Genomic DNA, 23,661 nt, shown 5'->3' with positions numbered 1-23,661 from the left:
TCACAAGCTCATATCTTTAAAAAATGGATGCAACAAAGCTTCTTCTGCTGTTATCCTTGAGGCTGGATTTAAATCTAGAAGTTTATCAAGCAGGTCGTAAGCTTCATCAGGAACCTCACCCCAGCCTTCTAAGTTGGCTGGACACTCATGGAAACGATTCCCATAGCCACGACTGTCCCCTTCATAGGGTGAATTCCCTAAGGGCTGTGCCCGAGATGTCTGGACAAGGTAAGAAGCCTTCTGGTCAGTCTTCTCTGAAGAGGCTGGATCAGGAGAAGCACGCCCTTGTGTGTCACTTGTCAATGCGGGAGCGTTAGAAGGCTGACCCCTGAGTCTCTCACAGAGTTTCCTCAAGTCTTGTGCCGGGATTTCTTTGCTACATAATATCGATTTGCCTATAAGAAAAACAAGCAAAAATATATATATATACACACACGTTTTATTATTTGAATGTATCAGAAGCATAATCTACGAAACATGCTTTACAAATACATATATACTGAATATGACCTAGAGGGTCTCTTGCTATTTTTTAAATGTATCTTAACTAGAGTTGAATTTGAAGGCCAAACCATTAACTGGAAGATGGTAAACAGAAAGCAGCAACTTCCTCAGCTATGCAAGTGTCCAGTGGATTCTGCCAACTTCCTCAGCCTCATTTTATCCTTCTGTAATCTTTAACCAGCTGTAGCAACCACATTCCTTCCACTTCCAAGCCTCTATGCCATTGACCATCATGGCTCCTGACTGCACAGGCAGCCCCTCACCCCTGACTGCCCTGGACACTCCTACATACAACATCAGCTCAGAGGTTGGTCATTATAGATTTGTCATATCCTAGGAAGAGTTATTATTATTATTATTATTAATTTTTGCGGGTCTGGGTATGGAACCCAGGGGTATTCAACCTCTGAGCTACACCCCCTGCCCTATTTTTTATTCTTTATTTTGAAACCGGGTCTCACTGAGTTGCAGAGGGCCTCACTAAGTAGCTGAGGCTGTCCATGAACTGCGATCCTCCGGTCTCAGCCTCCTGAATGCTGGGATTCATTACAAGCATGAGCCACTGCACCCGGCTTCTATTATTATTTTTGATATTCTATATTATAACTGATAAAATATATGCCTGTCTCACCTAAGACTGTGAGCTCTTTGAATACAGGGAATGTCTTATTCTTCTCTGAACCTCCCAAACCTAAACAATTCCTGGTAAATAGTAGGCACTCAGTTAATGCCCATTAGACTGGACCAAAGGCACTATCCCTTTGAACATTTTTGTTCAAATGTTACATTCTTAAGAGATGCTGTTCTTGTTGACCTATCCTAAATATCTGAGTTCTCATCATTCTCTTTCTCCTCCTTTTTCAATACCATTCATTTCTGATAGTACATATTTACCCTTTCTCCCTCATTACATTGTAAGTTCTATGAAAGCAGACTCACAATTGTACCTGACACATATAAAGTACCAATAATATTTCTGAATGAAAAAGCAAACTAGATCTCAGTTTCTTTAAATATAGACGTCTTTAAAATAATTCCCATCAGCTAATTATCAGATACGGTAAAAATAAGTTCTACACACAAATAGGCAATTGCATACTAGTTTTACTTTGTGTTTCCTTATTAAATAGAAATGTGAAGCTGGGCGTGGTAGCACACACTTGTAATCCCAGCATTAGGGAGGCTGAGACTGGATGATCGCGGTTCGTGGACAGGCTCAGCTACTTAGTGAGGCCCTCCGAACTTAGTGAGGCCCTGTTTCAAAAAATATAAAGAATAAAGAATTTTTAAAAAATGGGACAGGGGGTGTAGCTCGGAGGTCAAATGCCTCTGGGTTCAATCCCCAGACCTGCCAAAAAAAAAAAAAAAAAAGAAATGTGGCTCTAAGTAATGAGAAGCCTAACATTTAGGTCCTTTTCTGAGGCGTGCAAATTGTCAACAAAACAATCTGGGTAAGTAAAAAGTTTACATATATTCCGATCTCACTACTACAGTGGTGTAATAAGGCAGGAAAACAAGGGTGGAGGCCAGGCAGGAAGGAAATAAAGTAAACAAATTATCACAAACTAAATGTGGTGAGGATTTCCACGTCAATCATCTTTCACTTTTAAACTTATCATTCCATTTCTTCTAGGAAATTCTAGCCAGATAAAAATAATCCTACAGTTTTATTCCTTATTAGATTGTTTTAAGCCATAAAACAACTACCAGTATATATTTATAGCATGTTCCCAAGCTATACAATAAAACTATGCAGCCAAAGAGAGGGTACATTTAAAACATTCAGGGCTAACAAATTTATACTAGTACATTCAATCAAAGCATATTCGGTTGCAGATTACTCTGTGTCAGTTATTTTAGCTCAAGATTTTCTTTTGAATTTTTCAGCACAATTCACTGAGGTCAGGTCTAAGGGCTGAAGATAATGGGGCAGGCTACACAGAGGAGGAAAGGTACTCTCACTACCAATCTCAGGCAAGTCACTCCTTTAAGTTATAAATGGAACACACATGTACATTGAAATTCCAAGTCTTCTGTAGTTAGCTCAAAGTTATATTACGTTCTGACTGAAATACCTATGGAAGTCATACAAAACAAATGCTATTATTTTTAAAAATAAGAGAACAAGCATTATAATGGTAAATTTCTTTTTTGGGGGGGAGGAGTGGTACTGGAGGTTGAGTCCAGAGAGGCATTTTACTTCCCAGCTTTATTTTAATATTTATTTGAAATACGAGCTGAGGGACTCACTTGGTTGCTGAGGCCACTGTTGAACCTGTGACCTTGCTGTCTCAGTCTGCCAAGTACTGGGATCACAGGCGTGTAGTGTACTATCACACTTGACTATAATGGTAAATTAAAAGCCCTGGAGTAGTTTTGTGTAGATGCTGTACTTCCACTGTTGGCCCTCAGTATAACTTTTAACAATGAGAGATCCCAGCTCAATAAAATGTTTTGGCTGGGCGTGGTGGCACACGCTTGCAATCCCCGCGCTTGGGAGGCTGAGACAGGAGGATCGCACGGGTTCGAAGCCAGCCTCAGCTACTTAGTGAGGCTCAAGGCAACTTAGTGAGACCCTGTTTCCAAAAAAAAAAAAAAAAAAAAAAAAGGTCTGGGAGTATAGCCCTGAGGTAGAAAGCCTCTGGGTTCCACCCCCAGTATCACCAAAAAAAAAAAAAAAAAATTAAAAAATTAAAAATAAAATGTTTTGGTACTGGCTGAGGAACTCCATGTTCATAAACTTTAAAAAAAATTTTTCATTGGCGCATTGTAGTTATACATCTTAATGGGGTACAAGATGACAGAGGCATACATGCACACATCACTCATTTAGCCCTTCCCCAATTTGCATCCCATTACCTCCCCACTCTTTCCTTCTCATGTTTGGCTTAGTGATTGATTTCAATATGTTTGTGAATGTACATCATGTCATAAACTTCTTTTAAAGTTATTTATTACTAGGTGAAAATTTTAACTAGTTGATATAAACATGCTCATGTTTATTACAATGCAGTATCGCTTCCAAGATAACTATCTTGCTTTATATTCACGGTCACTTTCCCCTTGATGTATGCATTATTTCATCCTATTACCCTCAAATACAATGTTCTTATGAAGGTAGAAGGTAGGTATAAGATGTAGACTGACTTTGCTACAGAAATATTTTTTGGTAAGCCTTTATTATGAGCTTTCCTAACAAGCACAGTAAGTTTTTCTTATTGGACCATGGTGTTGCCTAAGCTAGGGGCAACCACTTCTGCAGTGGTTCTTAACCAGAAGTTGTTCTTGGTCAAAATCACTTAGGTTTTCAATCTAACAAGCCTGAACCCTTCCTAAGTATCAAAGTTTTTAGAATCCTCTCTCGCAGGGCAGGGCAGATGTGTGTATTTCTTGAAGTTTCTCAGGTGATTTTGATGCGCACCCCTCGTTAAGACTCACCCATCCTGCTGCCATCTGCCCAGTTACTCTTGAGGTGGCTGATTGAAACTCTGTCCGTAAGGTGTTCCATACTGTATGATACAAGCTGACCCCGAGGTGGCTGATTGAAACTCTGTCCGTAAGGTGTTCCATACTGTATGATACAAGCTGACCTCAACATACCTTCTCCTCAAAAAATATCAACTATAATTGCTTGGACAATAAACACAAAGTGGGTATCTGAGTTCAGGTTGCTGGACAAAGCAAGGCTGAGATCATTCTCAGGTGCTCTATAAAATAACTGCATAGCCTAGTCTTGAAGAAGAACCTCTATAGCTAAGAAGATGACGACCCATGCCTAGTATATCACAATAATACCCCATCAGAAAGGGTGTTCTATTCACTACTAACAGGCATTTCTATTCTCTTCCTCCCTGTAGTCCTCAGTATACTCTATTATAATTAACTACTTACTTATTAGACTAAAATCAATTATGGAGAGGACACTGTTAGTACCAGTAGAACGCTTGGAAATATCTGTAGAATAAAGCAAGCCACAACTAAAGCGAACTAAAATTTTTTTATTCTTTTATTTAAGATGATAAAATTGAGCTTTAAATACTGGAGTAGTTTGTACTTGGTGCTTGATGAGATTAAATGATTATCTGTTTAGAGGAGAAGTTATTTTTCTAAATCAATACAACTTATTTTGAAGTAATTGGGAAATTTCCCAGGACCAGGTAATTTTATGAACACTGATTATGTTCATTTGCAGAGAATTTTGTAATGATTTATGAAGTGATTTGTAGGAGATAATCAAAGGCATCTGTTCTGTTCTATAATATAAAAATGCTTACCAAAAGTTTTAGCAGCCTGGATAGTTTCCCTGGATCCCCGAATCGTCATAATTTGAGCCAAAGCAGTTAAATCATCACTTGCTTTATAAAATGGATATCGTCCACTAAGCAAAGAAAGGAATATGACACCTGCAGACCACATGTCAATTGCTGTAAGAGAAAACAGACTTTAAAAATAAATCCCAAATCTATAATTTTATCATCTACATAAGTAGTTCTCGACCTTTCCTGTGCATTGAAATCATCTTGGGAGCCTTAAAAATTCAGATGCCTCGGCTCAATCCTTCAAATGAATAGTTCTGGAGTAGGTATTTTTAAAAAGTTCCTCTAGTGATGTCAATATATAATCAGGCTCCCTGATTATATGAAATATATATACTAAAAATACAATGTTTTCTTTTTTGAACGTGTTGGTAAGTTTAAAAAGATATTTCATCATTAGAAAACTCTTAAGTAAATGTACATTTTTATAAGATGTACAACAAATAAAAAGAGCTGTGTGGGGAAAAAAAAAAAAAAAACAACAAGGATGCTCCTTAAGACTACACCAGAGCAGTGAAATGTTTTCATTTAGCGAAAAGTACTAAACCCTGAAAGGTGCTCTTCAGCCAGATGCTAATACTACTGCTATAGAAACTCATCCCTGGAATTCTGGAAGATGAAACCTAACTCAGCTTTGGCACTGGGTTTGATGCCCAGCACCACCAGGGGTGGGGTGGGGTGGGGAGGAGCCAGCTCAGCTTCATGTTTAAGAGCTCATCATTTTTCTTGTAGAGACTGACATCTTCTCTCTTATTTACTGAACTCCTAATATACCAAGTTATTGCTCTCTGTTCCCTCGGCTGCTTATCACTTGCGGTTCTTAGTTCCATCTGAACTTTTGCCTACTCCTTCAATGCTTTCTCCAAGCTGAGGTTCCCCAGAGTTCTAACCTCTTCCCCTGTACACACTCCCTGATCCTTCCATCCACCTCACAACTTCAACCCCCACATGTATAATGATTACTCAATTCTATTTCCAGCCCAGCCCCTTCCCTGAGCTTTAGACTTAACTTTTACTCTTCCAGACATTCTACTTAGGCATGTCACAAGTATCTTAAACCAATTATACCACAACCCAACTTTACCTTTCCCTATAAATCTTAGTTACCTCTCCTTTAGGTACCCTTCTCTAAGTTACTGAAATCTAAGTTAGCTAGAATCTGTAAAAGACCCTGGATGCCTTTTCCCCTCATCACCCTATACCCAAACTCAATATCCAATCGCCTACGAACCTCTACTTTTCCAAGCCTTCACCTTTCTTTTCATTCCGGTACCAATACCCTCAGCCACATTTTCATCTCTCACCTGAACCACTGCAAGTGAATACCCTTCAAAATCTATCCCCTCTGTACACCTGCCAGAACGACCCATCAAGAATACAGTATTAAATGTCTTTTCCTTGAATAGTTCTCTAAAGTATATAGTTCAAGATGTTTAATGAGTGTGACCTGAGCTTGTGGGCTTCTTTACAGGGATCTTTCTAATCATTTCTCAATTTGCATCATATATAGCAACACTAAACTTTCATAGTTCTTGTACAGTTACGACTATGCTGTTTCTTGAGTTCCTCAGCTCATACCTCAGTGTTAATCCCAGCCCCAATTTAGTCTTTCCTCAGAGGTCATCCCTTCCATGAACTTCTCATAACCCTCTGGGTTAGAATAGCTACCCCTTAAATGCCTCGTATAAGGTCTTATCACTCTATCCAATGGGCTATTTTATAATCATTTGAGAGTGTGTCCTAACTAGAGTGTGAGCAGGTGGTCTCATTCATTTTTGTACCATGAGCAAGGTGGCACTATCCAGGCTGCTAAAACACAAAACACATACAATGCATGAATGCATTTTTCCAAAGCCTATAATCCATGTGAATAGTAGTTTCATGTATCTATTCAACAAAATGCTTCCAGGATTTTAGTTCCATGACATTTTAAAATATTAGTACATATAAAATTGTACAAAATAATGGGTTTTATTTTAACAATTTCATTCAGCATACAATGTACTTTGATTATCTACCCTCTTTCTCCCCTCCTCCCTCCCTTCCCCCTTCCCTAACAGTCCCTCTTCAACTTTTCCATGACAAGTGTGTGTGTGTGTGTGTGTGTGTGTGTGTGTGTGTGTGTGTTTATGTGTGTGTTATTGGGGATGGAACCCTGGGGCTTTCTACCTTCCGGCTATACTCCCAGACCTATTTTATGTTTTATTGGGAAACAGAGTCTCACTATGTTGCTGAGAGCTGACTTCAAATCTGTGCGATCCTCCTGTCTCAGCCTCACAAGTACTGGGATTACAAGCATGTGCTACCACGCCCAGCTCCATGACAACTTTTCAAAAGATTATTAGAAACCTTTTTTCTAGCCAGGCATAGTGGTGCACACTTGTAATCCCAGTATTTGGGAGGCAGAGATGGGAGGATCGTGATTCGCAGACAGCCTCAGCTACTTAGCGAGGCCCTCTGCATCTCAGTGAGACCCTGTTCCAAAATGAAAAGACTAGCCAGGCGTGGTGGCACATGCTTGTAATCCCCGCACTTGGGAGGCAGAGACAGGAGGATTGCGCAGGTTTGAAGCCAGCCTTGCTGGCTTAAGAGACCCTGTTTCCAAATAAAAAATATAAAATAGGTCTGGGAGTGTAGCCTGAAGGTAGAAGGGTTCCATCCCCAGTACCACAAAAATAAATAAATAAATAAATGTTCCATCCCCGGTACTGCAAAAAAACAAAAACAACTTTTTTCTTTTTCCTGCTATCATACTGTTTTCATAATAAAAAGGAATTATTTTAATCAAACACAATTATGCAGATATCACAGAAAACTTCTGAGGTATTAAGAGATGAAGTGCTACAAATCTAAAGACAGCCAAAACTGCTAAACACACTTTTCCCCCACAACAATAATGGTAACAAAATTCTGAGTAAAGCATTTTGTAAATACTCTATAAAACAATTGTTAAAAGAAGGAAAAGTAACATTAGGATCAGAAACTTTCATTAGAAAAGCATTATTTCAAAATAGGCTAGAACTGCTTATATAATTTAATTAAGAGCAGGAGAGTACAAATAGTTATAAGGAACATAAAACATGTCCAGGCCAATCCATTTGAACTGGGTTCTGAAATTCAAGTACAACATACCTGTGGTTTGATTGGGGCACTTTGTCAAGACCTCTGGTGCTCTGAATCCTGGTGTACCTGCCCTAGGGGCAACCTGCTGATGCCTTATGATAAAGAAATGATTCTATAGTTAAAGTTGAACTATTAAAGTACAAAAAATTTAATTCATAGTGCATTTTTTGCCTTGGCATCATTTTTTTTTTTTTTTTTGGTGGTGGTACTGGGGTTCCTGGAAGCCCTTCTACCTCCGGGCTACACTCCCAGACCTATTTTATATTTTTTTAAATTTGGAAACAGGGTCTCTTAAGCCAGCGAGGCTGGCTCCGAACCAGCGCGATACTCCTGTCTCCGCCTCCCAAGCGCAGGGATTACAAGCATGCGCCACCACGCCCAGAGTCTTGGCATCAATATTAACAAAAGTTACTATAAAGCAAATGATAATCAAATGTGATGAACATCTAAAATTTTGCTCTTCTGGTCCCCCTCCCCCATCACAAGTTTCCTGGTCTCATTTGAGAAAGGTCTTAAGGAAATTTTCAAGTACAAAAAGATTATAAAAGTCATAACAGAAAAACACAAAAATAATTTGTATTAAAAAATCATTTGTTTGGGGGTAATTACTGATATACTTATTCATTTATTAAGTTAACCAGAAGTGGCTTTACAAAAGCCAAGTCTGTCTGTTGTCTGTCTGTCTTTTTTTTGTGGTACCAGGGATTGGAAGGCAGGGGCATTCTATCTCTGAGCTACACCCTCAACCCTGTTTTTTATAGGATCTCACTAGGTTGATGAGAGTCTTACTACTTGCTGAGGCTGTTCTCGAGCCTGCAATCCTCCTGTCCCAGCCTCCCAAGTACTAGGAGTACAGACATGCATCACCACACCTGGCTATGAAAGCCAAATTTTAAAGGGAGAAATTTATTAGGCAAAGAGTTGGAGGTGGGAATAATAAAGGACCTCTAGTTTTGGTTCTGGTTATACCAGAGAGGCAGGAATAGAGAAAGCAGAAAAGATGACATTAGCAAGGAAAATGTGCAATTCAAGTGTCTAAGAAAGCCATTCTCTGCACCCGACTTATTTGTCTATATGAGCAAATAAGTTTCCCAAAGAGCATATGCATGTCAAATGAACATGTAACAATGATCATGTGGCTCTTCCGGGTACTGCTCTACATCAATGCCTGTGTAGTTAGTTCACAGACCTGTGTTATTCTCTCTCACTCACAAAATCGACTGCCCACTAAGATTAAATGCGATTTCTAATCTGGTCTGGCAGCATGCTGGAGACTTTATAGCACCACGAAACACATTACCTCGAAAGGCAAATAGTGCAAACTTTGTCTGTTGCATAGCAGTCGCAGGTCAGGCTGGTGGGGCAAGAACTGGCAGTTTTCTTTATCACACCGCTATTCACAACTTTTGTAGAGACAGTCTTCTTTTTTGCTAACTTTCTCGATATTACATCCACAGTCTTTGACTGCTTTACAAGCTATAAAAGAAAATCATATTTTCTATTTTCATGACATTTAACATGATGCCTACAAATGCTAGTACGGCAAAAAGCAATAGCAGAACATAACATTTTGCTTTTTTGCAGTGCTGGGGTCAAACTGAGGGCTTTGTGCACGCTGAGAAAGCGCTTTACCACTGACCCACGTCTCTGGCTCAAGGACAACCTTTAAAACTGCTGAATGTGCCACTTGGATTATAAATAAACAGAAGCCCACTAAAATGTTTAAGTTCCTTTTCTGTTGAATAAGCTTATATTAAAATTTACTAATAAGTTTGGTAAACATTGGACTTAAACTTCATCAAAACTTTCCCTGGTACATTACAAATCTAAGAGTTGTGTTATAGTGTTTAACTCCATTTAGAACTGCAAACCGCACAATTATATTGGTTAAAATCAGAGTTTTAATTCGTTCCTCAAGCATTCTGTCACAACATATCACAAGTCAATTTAAAATCATCTAACACTGAAGACAATTTTGTTAACTTTACAAAACCTTTACACTATCAACTATGTGTCATAACTGTGTTAGGTTAGGAGGTCACATTCTAGAAATGGAGACAGAAAAAGCCTTAACGTCTGAAATGTTCCTATAGAGAAAGAACAATAAATTACCAAAAATAAAAAATTCTATCAGAGAAGTTCAGAAAAAAATTGGAGAAAAGAAAAAAATTTGACTAAGTGCTCAAAGCAGTATCTTCTGCCAAATCCAAACTCTACTTAATAAATGCTAATCTAGTCATTACCTAAATTCTCTTCAGTGTACGACTGACTGACCATTGTGCTATTAAGCTACATTACTTACTTTCACTGCAGGGCTCTCATGTGAAATGGAGCTGTGTATATTGAAATTTCTTTCTCCAAAAACAGAGCGCTGGACAGAAAGGCCTACAGATCCCTCCTACAATACCAACAAAAACAAGGAAAATAAGGATTATATCTGTAAACACTTTCTGCCAGCTGTACTCTGCCATAGTTTTGAAAGAGTTGAGTGACATGAAATAAAAACAGCTGCATCCAAGACATTCTCAAGGCACCCAAACACTTCTGTGGAAGGAGAAAATAGTCTATACAGGACTATTAACACCCAGACAATGTTAGCCGAGTCCATAAATACACAGCTAAAACAATTTCCAAAAACCACCTGCATGGATGCTACATTTTACTGTGCAGCTAAAATGGAGATAGACACGTCAGAATTTTTCCACTATAACTAAGGCCTTTTGGGGGGAAAAAAAGGGACAATAAATCTGCATGTTATAACATGCACAGAAAATCTGTCCATTTCCATCATGTAAATTAATTTTATAATACATAATTGTATTATAATTAAAAGATACTATAAATTGGCAATGTAAAAAAATTTAGTTTTGAAACAGTAAGTAAAATGATTCAGTACAAACCTTAGAGAAAAATCAAATCCATTGAATACATATAACAAAAAAATAAAGCTTTCTAATTACAGGTACTATCTTAGTACTATATCTCCCCCTGTTGGATAAAAGAATACACTTCTCAAACAGTGCTAGTGCTTTAAAAATATAAAAAGTAAAACCTTTCCATCTTTTCCTTGTTTGATCTGAATTTGTGCATTGGCGTAGGGTCTTTTGACAGAAGTTTTTGTGGCAGACCGCAGATCCGGCTCCTTAGGTGCTGAGCCACTCAGTGAAATCTTGTTTTCAGTGCTCACGTGAGCTTTGTTTCGTGAACAGCTTTCCTGCTGAGCTTCAGACTGGACAAATTTGAGAAGCTCTATTTTTGTATCATGAGTTCCTTGGGCCAAACCAAAGTCTACCAAGGCATACCTAAAAAACAAAATTAAGCATTTTCACTTCTTTTTAATAATTAAAACTTAGTATAACTGGAATATTCTCAAGCCATACCCCTATGTAATTCTTTTAAAAAGCAATTAAGAATTAAGAATACTCCTGAAAACAGAAAAGAAAAATAAATTTTCTAGACACAGTAAGGATTTAATAGCAAAGACTGAAAGTTAAGGAAAGATGGTTCCCTCAACCAACCAACCATTCTTTTCTCCTTTTCGCCACAGCCTATGCTGACAAGGCACGAGAGGAATGCATGATGTAATTTGCTTTGTTCTTTAATAGTGGCAGAGAAAGCTTCGTAGCAGGGAATTTCTAATTTAACAAATTTAAGGACACTAAAGAGAAAACCCGAAGCTATAAAAGCCCAAGAAAGGATTATCCTTTTAATCTACCACATTCAATATGCTCTATTGCTTACTAGCAGTACTTAAGTCATTTATAAATTTGTAATACTTCTATGTATATAATCATAAAAAGACACATGAAAACTCTGGTGCTGAAACAGGAAACTGGCTATCATGTATCCAATTACCTCATTTACTACAACAGAAACATAAAGCCAAGAGGTAAGGGGCACCTGTAAAGTCAAGAAGCACTAAATTCTAGGTCTCGTTTAGCTAAGTGCTTATTTCTTTTCTTTTTTGTGGTGCTGGGGATTGAACCCAGGGGCATTCCACCTCTGAGCTACACCTCCAGTCCTATTTTATTTTTTATCTTGAAACAGGGTCTCATTAAGTTGCAAAGGGCCTCACTAAGTTGCTGAGGCTACCCTTTATCCTGCAATCCTCTCATCTCAGCCTCCCAAGAACTAGGATTACATTTGTGCACCATCCATAGCACATAGATGTACACTGCTTTACTAGAGTAATTTTACTTTTTTTGCTGTATTTCCTTTCCTCAACCACAATAGAAATATATATATATATATTTTGGTGGCACTGGGGTTCCTGGAAACCCTTCTACTTCTGGGCTACACTCCCAGATCTATTTTATACTTTTATTATTCGGAAACAGGGTCTCCCTTAAGCCAGCATGGCTGGTTTTGAACCTGCACGATCCTCCTGTCTTCTCCTCCCAAGCGCAGGGATTACAAGCGTGCACCACCATGCCCGGCGACCACAATAGAAACTTTAACCAGAAATAATCGTACACAGCTGTTGCAACATGTTCTATGTCTAAGAAACAAATTTCACAGCACAATTCACTTAAGTGTATACATTTTCTGGGAATTCTTCATACTTAATTTTCTTTTAAATAAATTTAAAATTCTATTATATGTTAATATCTTCCCATTGTTAAAATACACAAGTATAGAAGGAGAAAAATGATACATTCCTTCACACTGACAAGCCAAATCCCATCCACAGAGCTAGTTAATTAGTCTAATTACAAACACACACACACTTTCTCTCCTTCTCTCTCTCACATTTTTGACTCAATATTGGCCCACACCAGTGCATATAGTTCTACCTTATTCCTCTTTGTGTGTGGTACTAGGGTTTAAGTCCAGGGGTGTTCTACCTCTGAGCTACAGCTCCAATCCTGTTTTATTTTTTAGTTTGAAACAGTCTTGTTAAATTGCACATGTTGTTCTAAAACCTGCAAAATGCCTGTCTTGGCCTCCCAAGTATTGGGATTACAGGTGTGCATCGAACAACTGCATATTGCATGGTACTAATATGCCATAGTGTATTTGTTACTGGTCTAATTGATAAACAGTCTTCATACTTACTTTTTCAGGCGCCTATTATATAAAAAATTGCTGGGCTTAACATCACGGTGAACAATACCAAAATGATGAATGCGTTTCAAAGCTTTGAACAGATTAAACATATATTCCCGTACTTCTTGAAAGGAGAGAGAATTCAAAATGTCCTAAAATAAATTTATAAATTAGGTCATAAATTATTTTCAATTAACTACTTAGTTAACAAAAATTCAAGAATATTAAAACCTACCAAAAAGGACTCGTGTTCTAGATATGGCATAGCAATAACCACATGATCATTTTTCCTAAAGCAGTATTTAACTCCCATGACATTATCTTGCCCCCTAGTAAAGAAAAAAATAAAACTTAGAGGAAAGGTAAATTAAACTTGAACTTTATGCCTCTTTTTAAAAATGTAATTATCAATGTATACATATTGCTAAATACTGACTTAATCATCACACTGCGTATACAAAAGATAAATTTTTCTTTTAAAAGAAACATAGCATTAGTTATGAGGTTACTATAATTCAAATATGAGATAATTATACTCTTAACTGGAGAAGGGTCAGAATGATAAGGAAAGGCAAATATGAACAAGAATGAATTAATGAGACTTAGTAGATAATAACTTTAAAAAATTAATAGCAAGGAGCTGGGCATGGTGGCATATGCCGATAATCCTAGTAGTACCATACACAAAAAAGAATGACTATAAATATAATCACAGCAAGTTAAGAGACAAAGTACTAGCAACTGCAAATAATTGACTGAAAATATGTTTAATTTATAAAAATCTCATTTGTTAGGTACCTACTTTAAAATAGTATAAATTATATGCAGCAGCTCAATTAAAATAACTTTAAATTGCCTACCCAGCCTCTGTTAGACACTGCAGTTCAGCTGCAATTCTTATGGGATGACTTGTTGGAATTAAGTGTTTTAGAGCAATTTTCTCCTCAGATCCTACTTGTAACTGTGCTGTGGCCAAATAAACAGAACTGAAAGTGCCTGAAAAATAATTTTTTCAATGTAAGATTTTTCAATACCTGGTTTTTAAAAATGTTAATAAAACTTAAAATAAATTATGTTTAATGAGATAATACATTAAAATAGGACTATTCATTATTTATACTTTTATCCTTTCTGGAAGGAGAGGGAAGAAAAACTGCTATTATAATTAGTAATATTATTATGGTCTTAGTAGTTCAAAAAGTGGGATGTTTAACAAAAAATAATAATTAGGATGAAGATTATGCAAGAAAACAGAATGGAACAAAAACTTAAAAAGATAATAAAATATATCTCTAAGTTACCTTCTCCGATTTTGTCCTTAATTTTAAACACATTACCAAGCTGAGGCACAGCTTCATAAAGCTTCTCAATATCTTTTTTAACCCCTATGAAAAAAACCAAGAATTTATAGTTACAATCAATGAGAAATATTTTATAATTTTTAAGTCAACTCAATGAAATAAATTCTAAAACGTAAGTTAATCACAAAGTTTTGATAAATCTCAAAATTATAATTGAAATTCCATTATGCTGGGATCATATACATAGACTTATTTTAATTCACATACAAAAATGATAGTCCCAGATTTGCACATACCATGTTCCGACTACACTATAATTACATATTAATGACTACTGTTATTGAACATTTGGCTTTTAAATGAAGCTAAATTTTAAAAAAATAACTAAAGCTGAACACAGTAGTATATACATCAAGTCCCCGGTACTTGGGTGGCTAAGGCAGGATCACTTGAGCCCAGGATGAGCTCAGCCAATATAACAAAACACTAAACAAGAAGCACCCCGCCCCCTAAAGTGAGTGAGTAAACAATTTCTGCTGTGATCACTAGATGGCATAACAAGGATACAAGGCAATGCTCTTTGTTTTGTTTTGCTGCGGTGCTGCGGATGGAACCCAGGGGCATTCTACCTCCAAGCTACACCCTCAGCCCTAGTTTTTATTTTAAAACAGGGTCTGACTGAGTGGCAAAGAGCCTAAGTAGCTGAGGCTGTCCGCGAACCACGATCCTCTTGCCTCGGCCTCCCAAATGCTGGGATTACAAGCTTGTGCCACCACACTCAGCAGCAATGTTCCTGAAAACGATTTCCTTCCTCAAAGATACAAAACCTTATAAGGCTTGGAAAAGTTTTATGGATTGAATATTCACAGTTAAAAACCATTAAAAACATTTTTTTAGAAATCTGTCTCAAATACCTATCGTATCCTCTATTTTGGGCAGCAAAAAAATACTCTTTTTAAATAAATGTAAGTTCTTTATAAAAACATATATGACTAAAGTAAATGGAGACAACAGAAACCTGATATTGAGTACAAAAAAGAACTATGTAAGAATGTTCAGATTTTATTCTAAGCCATGCATCAGTTACTTTTAAGCTATCATAATATTATTCCGTAGAATTTATGAGTTTGAGACATTTCCAAAGCACTTTGAAACACAAATGTGTGTGTGTGTGTGTGTGTGTGTGTGTGTGTGTGTGTGTGTTATTAAGGATTAAACCCAGGCCCTATTTTATTTTGAAACAGGGTCTTGCTAAGTTTCTGAGGGCCTAAGTTGCTGAGGCTGGCTTCAAACCTGCAATCCTCCTGTCTCAGCCTCCCAAGTATTGTATGCCACCACACCCAGCATAAATTAATATCTTGATTTTTTGAGGCATGAAAATTCTATTCTGAGAATTTAAATCATTTACACCATTTCAGAGATATTGCTGATGTCTATAGTATGACTTGAAAAATTGGTCACAATTTTTTTTTGTGTGTGTGGTACTGGGCACTGAACCCAAGGGCATTCTACCTCCAAGCTACATCCCCAGCCTCATTTTTTATTCTTTTTATCTTGAAACAGGGTCTCTCTAAATTGTAAAGGGTCTCACTTACATAACTGAAGCTGGCTACAAACCTACCATCCTCCTGTTTCAGCCTCCCAAGTTCTGAGATTACGAGGGTATACCACCTCACCCAGCAGCAATGGGTCTATTTTAAAAATGAATGTGCTTAAGACACTTTAATGAGATAATACATTAAAATAAGACTATTCATTATTTGTACTTTCATTCTTTCTGGAAGGAGAGGGAAGAAATACTATTATAATTAGTAATATTATTACGGTCTTAGTAGTTCAAAACGTGGGATGTTTAAAAAAACACAGAAGGCTGAGACAGGAGGACTGCACAGGTTCAAAGCCAGCCTCAGCTACTTAGTGAGACCCTGTTTCCAAATAAAGTATAAAATAGTCTGGAAGTATAGCCCGGAGGTAGGAAAGTCCCTGGGATCCACCCCCATTAACACACACACACACACACAAAAAGTGAAAGTAACTGCTGCTCTATAGGAGTGTAGTCAAGTAGAAGGGACAGATATTACAACTCTGATAACTGTCAGAAAGGAATACACAAGTAGAAGGTGTGGCGTGGGACACATACTTCTGAAGGTGCCAGGAAGCTTCCGGTGACAGCTAGGTTGTGTACTGAAGCATTTACCAAGAAGCAAAAGAAGAAAACTTTTTAGGAAGAAGGAACTATATATGTAAAGACATTGAAAAAGAAAAAGGCATGAGTGGTTAGGGTGGGATACATTACAAGTGTGTGCCACCAAGCCCAGCCATGTAAAGTTTTTAAGCAGAAAAAAAAAATTACAGTAAGGCCTTGAGGAGGAAGAGGAACATTAAGAGCCGGAAGCCAAATAAGAGGCCAAGATCACCTGGGTTGCCCTCACCTTCCCTTCTATATCATAGATGGACTGGAGAACTTTCAAGGATTTCAATAGCAGTTACATATACCAGTAAGGAGATGGGGACTTAAGTCAGAATTCTGGCCCCACAGAATGCCAGTATGCACATGCTAGAGCAGTTTGCCTCTGTGAACCTTAGCTGTCCCATCCATTTGTGTTTGTGTATTTATTTATTGATTTTGAGGGTACTAGAGAAGGAACCTAGGTCTTATACATCCTGGGCAAGTGGTCTACCACCGAGTTACAGTCCCAGTCCTAGTTTCCTCATCTACAAGAAAGGGGCAAATAGTGTTCATGCCACACAGATTGAGAGATTAAATGAAATTCACAGCCAGGCGTGGTGACACTTGTAATCCCTGCGCTTGGGAGGCAGAGACAGGAGGATCACACAGGTTCGAAGCCAGCCGCGCTGGCATAAGAGACCGTTTCAAAAATATAAAATAGGTCTGGGAGTGTAGCCTAGAGGTAGAAGGGCTTCCAGGAACCCCAGTACCACCAAAAATAAATAAATAAATAAATAAATAAATAAATAAATAAATAAATAAATAAATAAATAAAATTCACACACACACAGACACACACACACACACACACACATGCACACACACACAAACAGTTTTGAGGGTTTTTTTGGTGGGTCTGGGGATGGAATCCAGAGTTATTTGACCTCCGAGCTATACCCCCTGCCCAATTTTTTATTCTTTATTTTGAAACAGGGTCTCACTGAGTTGCGGAGGGCCTAAGTAGCTGTGGCTGTCCGTGAGCCACGATCCTCCAGTCTCAGCCTCCCAAATGCTGGGATTACAAGCATGTGCCACCATTCCCGGCTACACACAAAGCTTTTTACTCATTGCCTGGCACACAATAAATATTAAATAACAGTGATAATTCTTATATTGTTGTAGTTATTGCTATTAACATTATTTTTTAGGCTTTTGTTCTTATTAGTTCCTCTGCTTGAAACTATCTTTTCTGGAAGGCTGGGGAAGCAGATCAATGAAGGAGGGCATGCTTAGCATGCATGAGGCCCTGGGCGCAATCTCTAGTACTGGAAGGACAGAATAAAGAAATATTCCTCTTACTTCATAGGCTAGCTCAATTGTCATAGTCCCCTTTGACATCTTATTTAAATTAGCATTCCTCCCATTACTCACATTACCCTGTTTGTTGTCTTCTCAGTACTAATCCACTATAAAATTGTCCTGTTTGTTTGCTGTCTGCCTCCTCCCACTAGAATAAAAGCTGTATCAGCATAAGCTCCCTGTTTGTATAATTCACTGCAAGTCCCTAGTTAGAACAGTGCCTGGCACATTTGTCAAATAAATGAATCATTACTATCATTATAGGCATCCAGGGATAACTTTAGGGGGGAAAAAAAGCAAAAGTTTAAAGTCACCCTACACTACTTTACTCTGGAAGCCACAACCAGTGCCTGCGGGGAAAATCTGGCTTTCTAGCAGTCAAGGTTGCCATAGTAAATTATAATCTTTCCTAATGAGTGTCAATTCTAACCAGCTTCAAATTCCAGTGTCAGAGGAAAGGCACCGTGAATGGGTAGTAAAATGGTATGTTCCATTTGATATTACATTTCTTTGATTCTAAGACATAGTTTTAACTCTGGAATTGGGATGCATCTTATAATTGCCAGCCAGCATCAAATTTTACAGAATAGGTGTCAATGAATTAGAGAAAATCAGAGTATTCATTTAACCCTTTAAGAGTCAAATGATTGTGAGGCCAGAAGTGATAAAACAATCAAATATAGGCAAATTCCATATAACTGAGTTTTTGTTTGTTTTGCGGAACTGGGGAACGAACCCTGGGGCCTTCTACCTCCAAGCTACACCCCCAGCCCTATTTTTTCTTTATTTTGAAATAGGGTCTCAGTAAGTTGCGGAAGCGCCTCACTAAGTAGCTGAGGCTGGCTGAGAACCTGCAATCCTCCTGTCTCAGCCTCCCACGTATTGAGATTACAAGTGTGGGCCACCACACCCGGCTTAATTGAGCTCTTCTTAATGGCCCATTTAACAAAGGCCTTATATTTTTAGTGGATTCTTCAAAGAAATTCTGTATCATGAATGTATAGAAAATATTTTAAGTACCAATTGCACAGTTACTTAACTAATTAGGTCTAAAAGCATTCTTTTGATAAGTATAAAATAAAAATGTTTCTAGGTGATAAAGGAACACTGTATTACAGTATGACTGACAGCATTTCTGGAGAGTACACAAAATAGTACATCTTACAGTATGATTACGTGTTGTAAGAACTCTGAAATAATTGTACTGCTAAGCATTTCAAGTGTTTGTGGCTATTTTATTAATAAATATATCCAAGTAGTCAATCTATTCAAATGCACATTTTGTTCTGTGATTAATAATATTGTCAGCCTTGTAGTAAGATGATACAGTCACGTTGTCCACTAGTTTCATGTGGCATTTAAATCAAAATTGCATACAATTAAACATTATTTCCCTCAGATATACTAGCACATGTGACAGTATGGCAATATTTCTATTATCACAGAACATTCTATTGGACAGTGCTGAGATAGAGGAAGCCTAGAATATAAAGAGTCAAAAACCACACTAGTCCTCAAAACACTAGTCCTTCAAAACAAAGGGGTTGGAGGCTGAGGCTTTTAATCTCAACATTAGGGAGGCAGAGACCAGAGGATCATGATTCCCGGATAGCCTCAGCTACTTAGTGAGGCACTTTGCAACTCAGTGAGACCCTATTTCAAAAAATAAAAATACTGCCGGGCGTGGTGGCTCACGCTTATAATCCTGGAGCTTGGGAGGCGGAGACAGGAGGATCACACAGGTCTGAAGCCAGCCTCACTGGCTTAAGAGACCCTGTTTCCAAATAAAAAAATAAAATAGGTCTGGGAGGATAGTCCGGAGGTAGAAGGGTTTCCAGGAACCCCAGTATCACAATAAATAAATAAATAAATAAACAAACAAACTAACTAACAAACTAAAAAAAAAATAGGGCTAGGGGTATAGCTCAGAGGTACAATGCCCCTGGGTTTCATCTCTAGTATCACAAAACAAAAACAAACAACAACAACAACAAAAACACAAAGGGGCTGGAGCAGAAAAACTTTGCCTTCCAACTACAGTAGTCTGTTTTTCCCATAAGTTCCACATTTTGGAACTTCTCTTTGCATAAACAAGAGCTGGCAGTTAGTAGCAGAGAAAATAGTTACCTGTTGAAATCACAAGAAAAGAAAATATACATAATAAGAAAATGCTGTAATGCATAAGTCACATGAATGACTCTTGTACTTCTATGCACTCATTTGTCCGACAAAACTCAAAATATGTTTTCTATTAAAATTTTCTGTCACTAAAGAACAACTTTGACATTTTGAAACAACAGAAAAACTTCTAACAATGAAAATAAATACAATATACTCAAATTCTAAAGTGGGAGATGACAGTAAGAAGCAAAAGAGCACATTCATGTCAAAAGCTTGAAAATGCTAGAAAAGATAGAGACAAATGAATACTGACTTTGAGGTTGGGGAAAGACCCTGGCAAGTCCACAAACTGCTAAAAAAAAATAAATAAAAGCCTTAGTGCCCATACTTTATACATGAGGGTCTAGGCGTCTTTGAGATTTTAAGACTGTAATAGTGTCTTAATAGTGTAATCGAGTGTAATATCTCACTCCATATAAAAGCCAAAAAGCAACTCTGTCTCTTCCCATCTCTTTCCAACTTCACTCTTCCCATCACCTCTTCTCTTCTAGTCTCAATGACTGCTTTGCTATTCCTTGTTTTGTGGCAGTGGTAGCGTTTTATGGTAGTAGACAAGAAATGTTCAAGACCTGTATTAAGCATAAAAAATGGAGACCAGAGAAGCTGGGAAGATACCTCTGTAATAAAAGCTCTTGCCTAGCATGTGTATTTTTTTATCAGAAAAGATATAAAAATCTGACAAATATCCCAAAACAAAGAGCTTTTCCATTTATCCATTACACTAAGTATTTGACTTTATATCCTTGCATAAAATATTTCATTCAATTATTTTCAAGCACCTACTATGGGCTGGAACTATTTACTCCTGAGAATGCAAATATATATAAAAAGTCCCACTATCCCAATCAGAAACATAACTTCAATAAGGAGTCAAACTGATGCGGTCCAGGCAAGCACGAAACAAACACTCACATGAACTAGTTTCACTTACTTTTCCAATTAGATCAAGAGACATTTATGTGCCTGGACCTCATCAGTTTTACTCTTTATTGAAGTTATGTGTTTTTTTTTAAAATAACCCTAGCTTTTATTAAGGGTCATATAAAAAAAGAACCATATGGGTAGTTTCAGCATGTTTTAAAAAAGTTATCATAGGCACTACTTATAACCCTGTTGAATGTTAGGTTATGTAAAGGCTACAAAACTTTTGAAATATGAAATAAAATGCACCCATGTTTATTTCCCAGCAGATTTTTGGAATATTAGAAGAGCTGTTCTCCTAACACGATGCTGGAAAAAAATCAAATTCATTCGTTCACACAGACCACTTAATGTACAACATACATCAGAAGCTGAACTCAAAAGACAGAGTGCTAAACAATACAAAAGTAATACAATGACTATGTCATGCAGTATGTGTCTAATGACTGATAAAAAACTAAAGGGAAAAGGGATAAGAGTAATAAAAGTGAGATTTTAAGATTAATCTAGTGGCAGTATACAAGATGAACTGGAGAAAGAAGAGAAATAGAAACAGTTTAAATAAGAAATTTCAGCTGAGTGTGGTGGCACAAGCTTGCAATCCCAGCATTCGGGAGGCAGAGACCAGAGGATCGCCGGCAACCTCAGCTACTTAGCGAGGCCCTTCGCAACTCAGTGAGACCCTGTTTCAAAACTAAAAGACTTAACAGTAGGGTAGTTGGAGGTGTAGTGCGGAGATACAATGCCTCTGGGTTCCATCCCCAGTACTGCAAAACAAACAAACAAACAAACTAACTTCACTGCAATTCAAGAACACAGCGTAAAGGAATGAATGTGATAGAAATGGGAATGGAGAAAGTCAATGCCATATATATTTAAGAGAAGATAAAAGTTGGGTGACTCGATAGAGGAGAAAAAATACAAAGCTTAAGTGGAAGACAACTCTTAAGTGTAGGTAATCGAAGTAACAGTGACTTTCATCACCCAGAATAGGGACACTCAGGGTACTTATTTTGATATCAAAGTAAGTTTGGTTTTAGTCAGAAAGCAAAAGTATGTGATGTTGCATTTTTTATGGGTGGGTTAAAAAGTCTTTTGTAGTATACATACATTAAGTATGTATCAGTAAATTGAACCCAGGTCAGAATGATTAAATTTTAGATAAGCACTAAATTTGCTTAAGACAATTCTAGAAAAGAATATTTACCCACTTTTTTGGGGAAAAATATTTATTTTGTGGTACTGGGGATTAAACCCAGGGGCATTCTACCTCCAAGCTACACCCCCAGCCCTTTTTATTTTGAGATGGAGTCTCACTAGGTTGCTGAGCACCTCACTAAAGAGAGACAGACAGACAGACACATAGACATTTATTTATTCACTTTTTTTTTTTTTTTTGGTGGTACCGGGGGTGGAACCCGGGGCCTTCTACCTCCGGGCTATACTCCCAGCCCTGTTTTATATTTTATTTGGAAACAGGGTCTCACTAAGTTGCCGAGAGCCTCACTAAGTAGCTGAGGCTGGCTTTGAACCTGCGCGATCCTCCTGTCTCAGCCTCCCAAGCGCGGGGATTACAAGCGTGCGCCACCACGCCCGGCTTATTTATTCACTTATTTAATGCTCACTATGTCCTAGGCATTATGCTTAGAGCAGGAACAAAGGTACACATTTTAGTGTCTAAGATCTGGCATTGTTTGGTTTTGTGTTTGTGGTGCCGCAAACTGAACCCAGGGCATTCCACCTGCGAGCTATTCTCACAATCTTTTTTATCTTTTGTTTTGAATCAGGGTCTCAGTGGTTGCTGGGAGTCTCCCCCCTTGCTCCGGCTGTTCTTTAGCCCGCGATTCTCCTTTCCCTGCCTCCCAAGTACTGGAATCATAGGCGTGTGCCACCATGCTCAACTGAGGATTTGGTATTGTTTCATCTTTCTCTCAACCCAAAGTTTGGGTTATTGTTAAACACTTTGTGAAATACACTGAGGTTCGGTGCTTTCTCACTGTTACAAACATTTCATTCACTTCTGTCAGTGAATTCTGCTTTTGGATACTTAGGTAAAGATCCCCCCAGTGTCAATTTCTAAAACCAAGCTTAATGCAGTATGTTGAGAGATAAGAGCAGATGTGGAAGAGAAATTCTAATGCATCAACAAACGTTTGTTTTCTTAGTCACTAACAGACCTCAGCTACTTCAACCATAAAAATGACATGGTTATAGACTATGATCCTCATAAAATGCAATCCAATTCTAATCTGGATCCTATCAATTTGTCAATTGCTCTATATATACAGACCCTTTAAAATTCAATGTTATTTTTTGAAAAGCAATTGAAAATACAGAATGGCTGCCTGTGCATCTTTAGAACTGTACATGTATGGGATTAAACACATACCTGGAAGTTTAAAATTATGCTCATATTTTTTTGAAGAGTCATCGGCCTGAAACCGGTCACGCAGGGGAGAAAAAGCCATTGGCTCATCCATCTGAATCCCCAAAGATGCCTCCATCATCACAGAATAACTGGGATGCAAAATGTCAGCTCAGGGGTCATATCCACAGGGGCAGCAAAGCAGCTGTGAAAGTGAGAATCCTGGAAAAGGTATGTTGAAATCACTCACTGAACCAAATACTAAACAATGCCCCTGCCCTCAAAGGAGCAAACACTTAAAAAACGCACCAGATGTTCAAATCTCCAAAGTAAGGGAAACTAGGGCCACTTATAAGGAACTTCTGTGCACTTCTT

The 23,661-nt window shown here is 37.8% G+C and overlaps 1 protein-coding gene across 5 annotated transcripts; it reads right to left on the bottom strand.

Moving 5' to 3' along the window:
* Window positions 1-23,428, bottom strand: CDC7 (cell division cycle 7; the record flags this gene model as incomplete). Of its 5 annotated transcripts, XM_080693080.1 has the most annotated exons (11): window positions 1-395; window positions 4,779-4,928; window positions 7,953-8,035; window positions 9,244-9,419; window positions 10,246-10,341; window positions 10,996-11,245; window positions 12,999-13,141; window positions 13,225-13,318; window positions 13,850-13,985; window positions 14,291-14,374; window positions 23,311-23,428. In XM_080693080.1, 11 exons carry the CDS (start codon window positions 23,426-23,428, stop codon window positions 1-3), a joined length of 1,725 nt encoding a protein of 574 aa, XP_080549206.1. The 5 variants fall into 5 exon arrangements, with proteins under 5 accessions (XP_080549206.1, XP_080549209.1, XP_080549207.1 ...); XM_080693083.1 differs by lacking the exon at window positions 4,779-4,928 and having other exon boundaries at window positions 23,311-23,425; XM_080693081.1 differs by lacking the exon at window positions 10,246-10,341 and having other exon boundaries at window positions 23,311-23,425.
* Between the last annotated feature and the right edge of the window lie 233 nt (window positions 23,429-23,661).

The sequence above is a fragment of the Muscardinus avellanarius genome (genome assembly GCF_963383645.1).
Source record: "Muscardinus avellanarius genome assembly, chromosome: 3".
In the NCBI taxonomy this organism is placed as follows: domain Eukaryota; kingdom Metazoa; phylum Chordata; class Mammalia; order Rodentia; family Gliridae; genus Muscardinus; species Muscardinus avellanarius.
The sequence above is the reverse complement of the archived record's forward strand: the minus strand, read 5'-3'. Positions and strand labels throughout refer to the sequence as shown.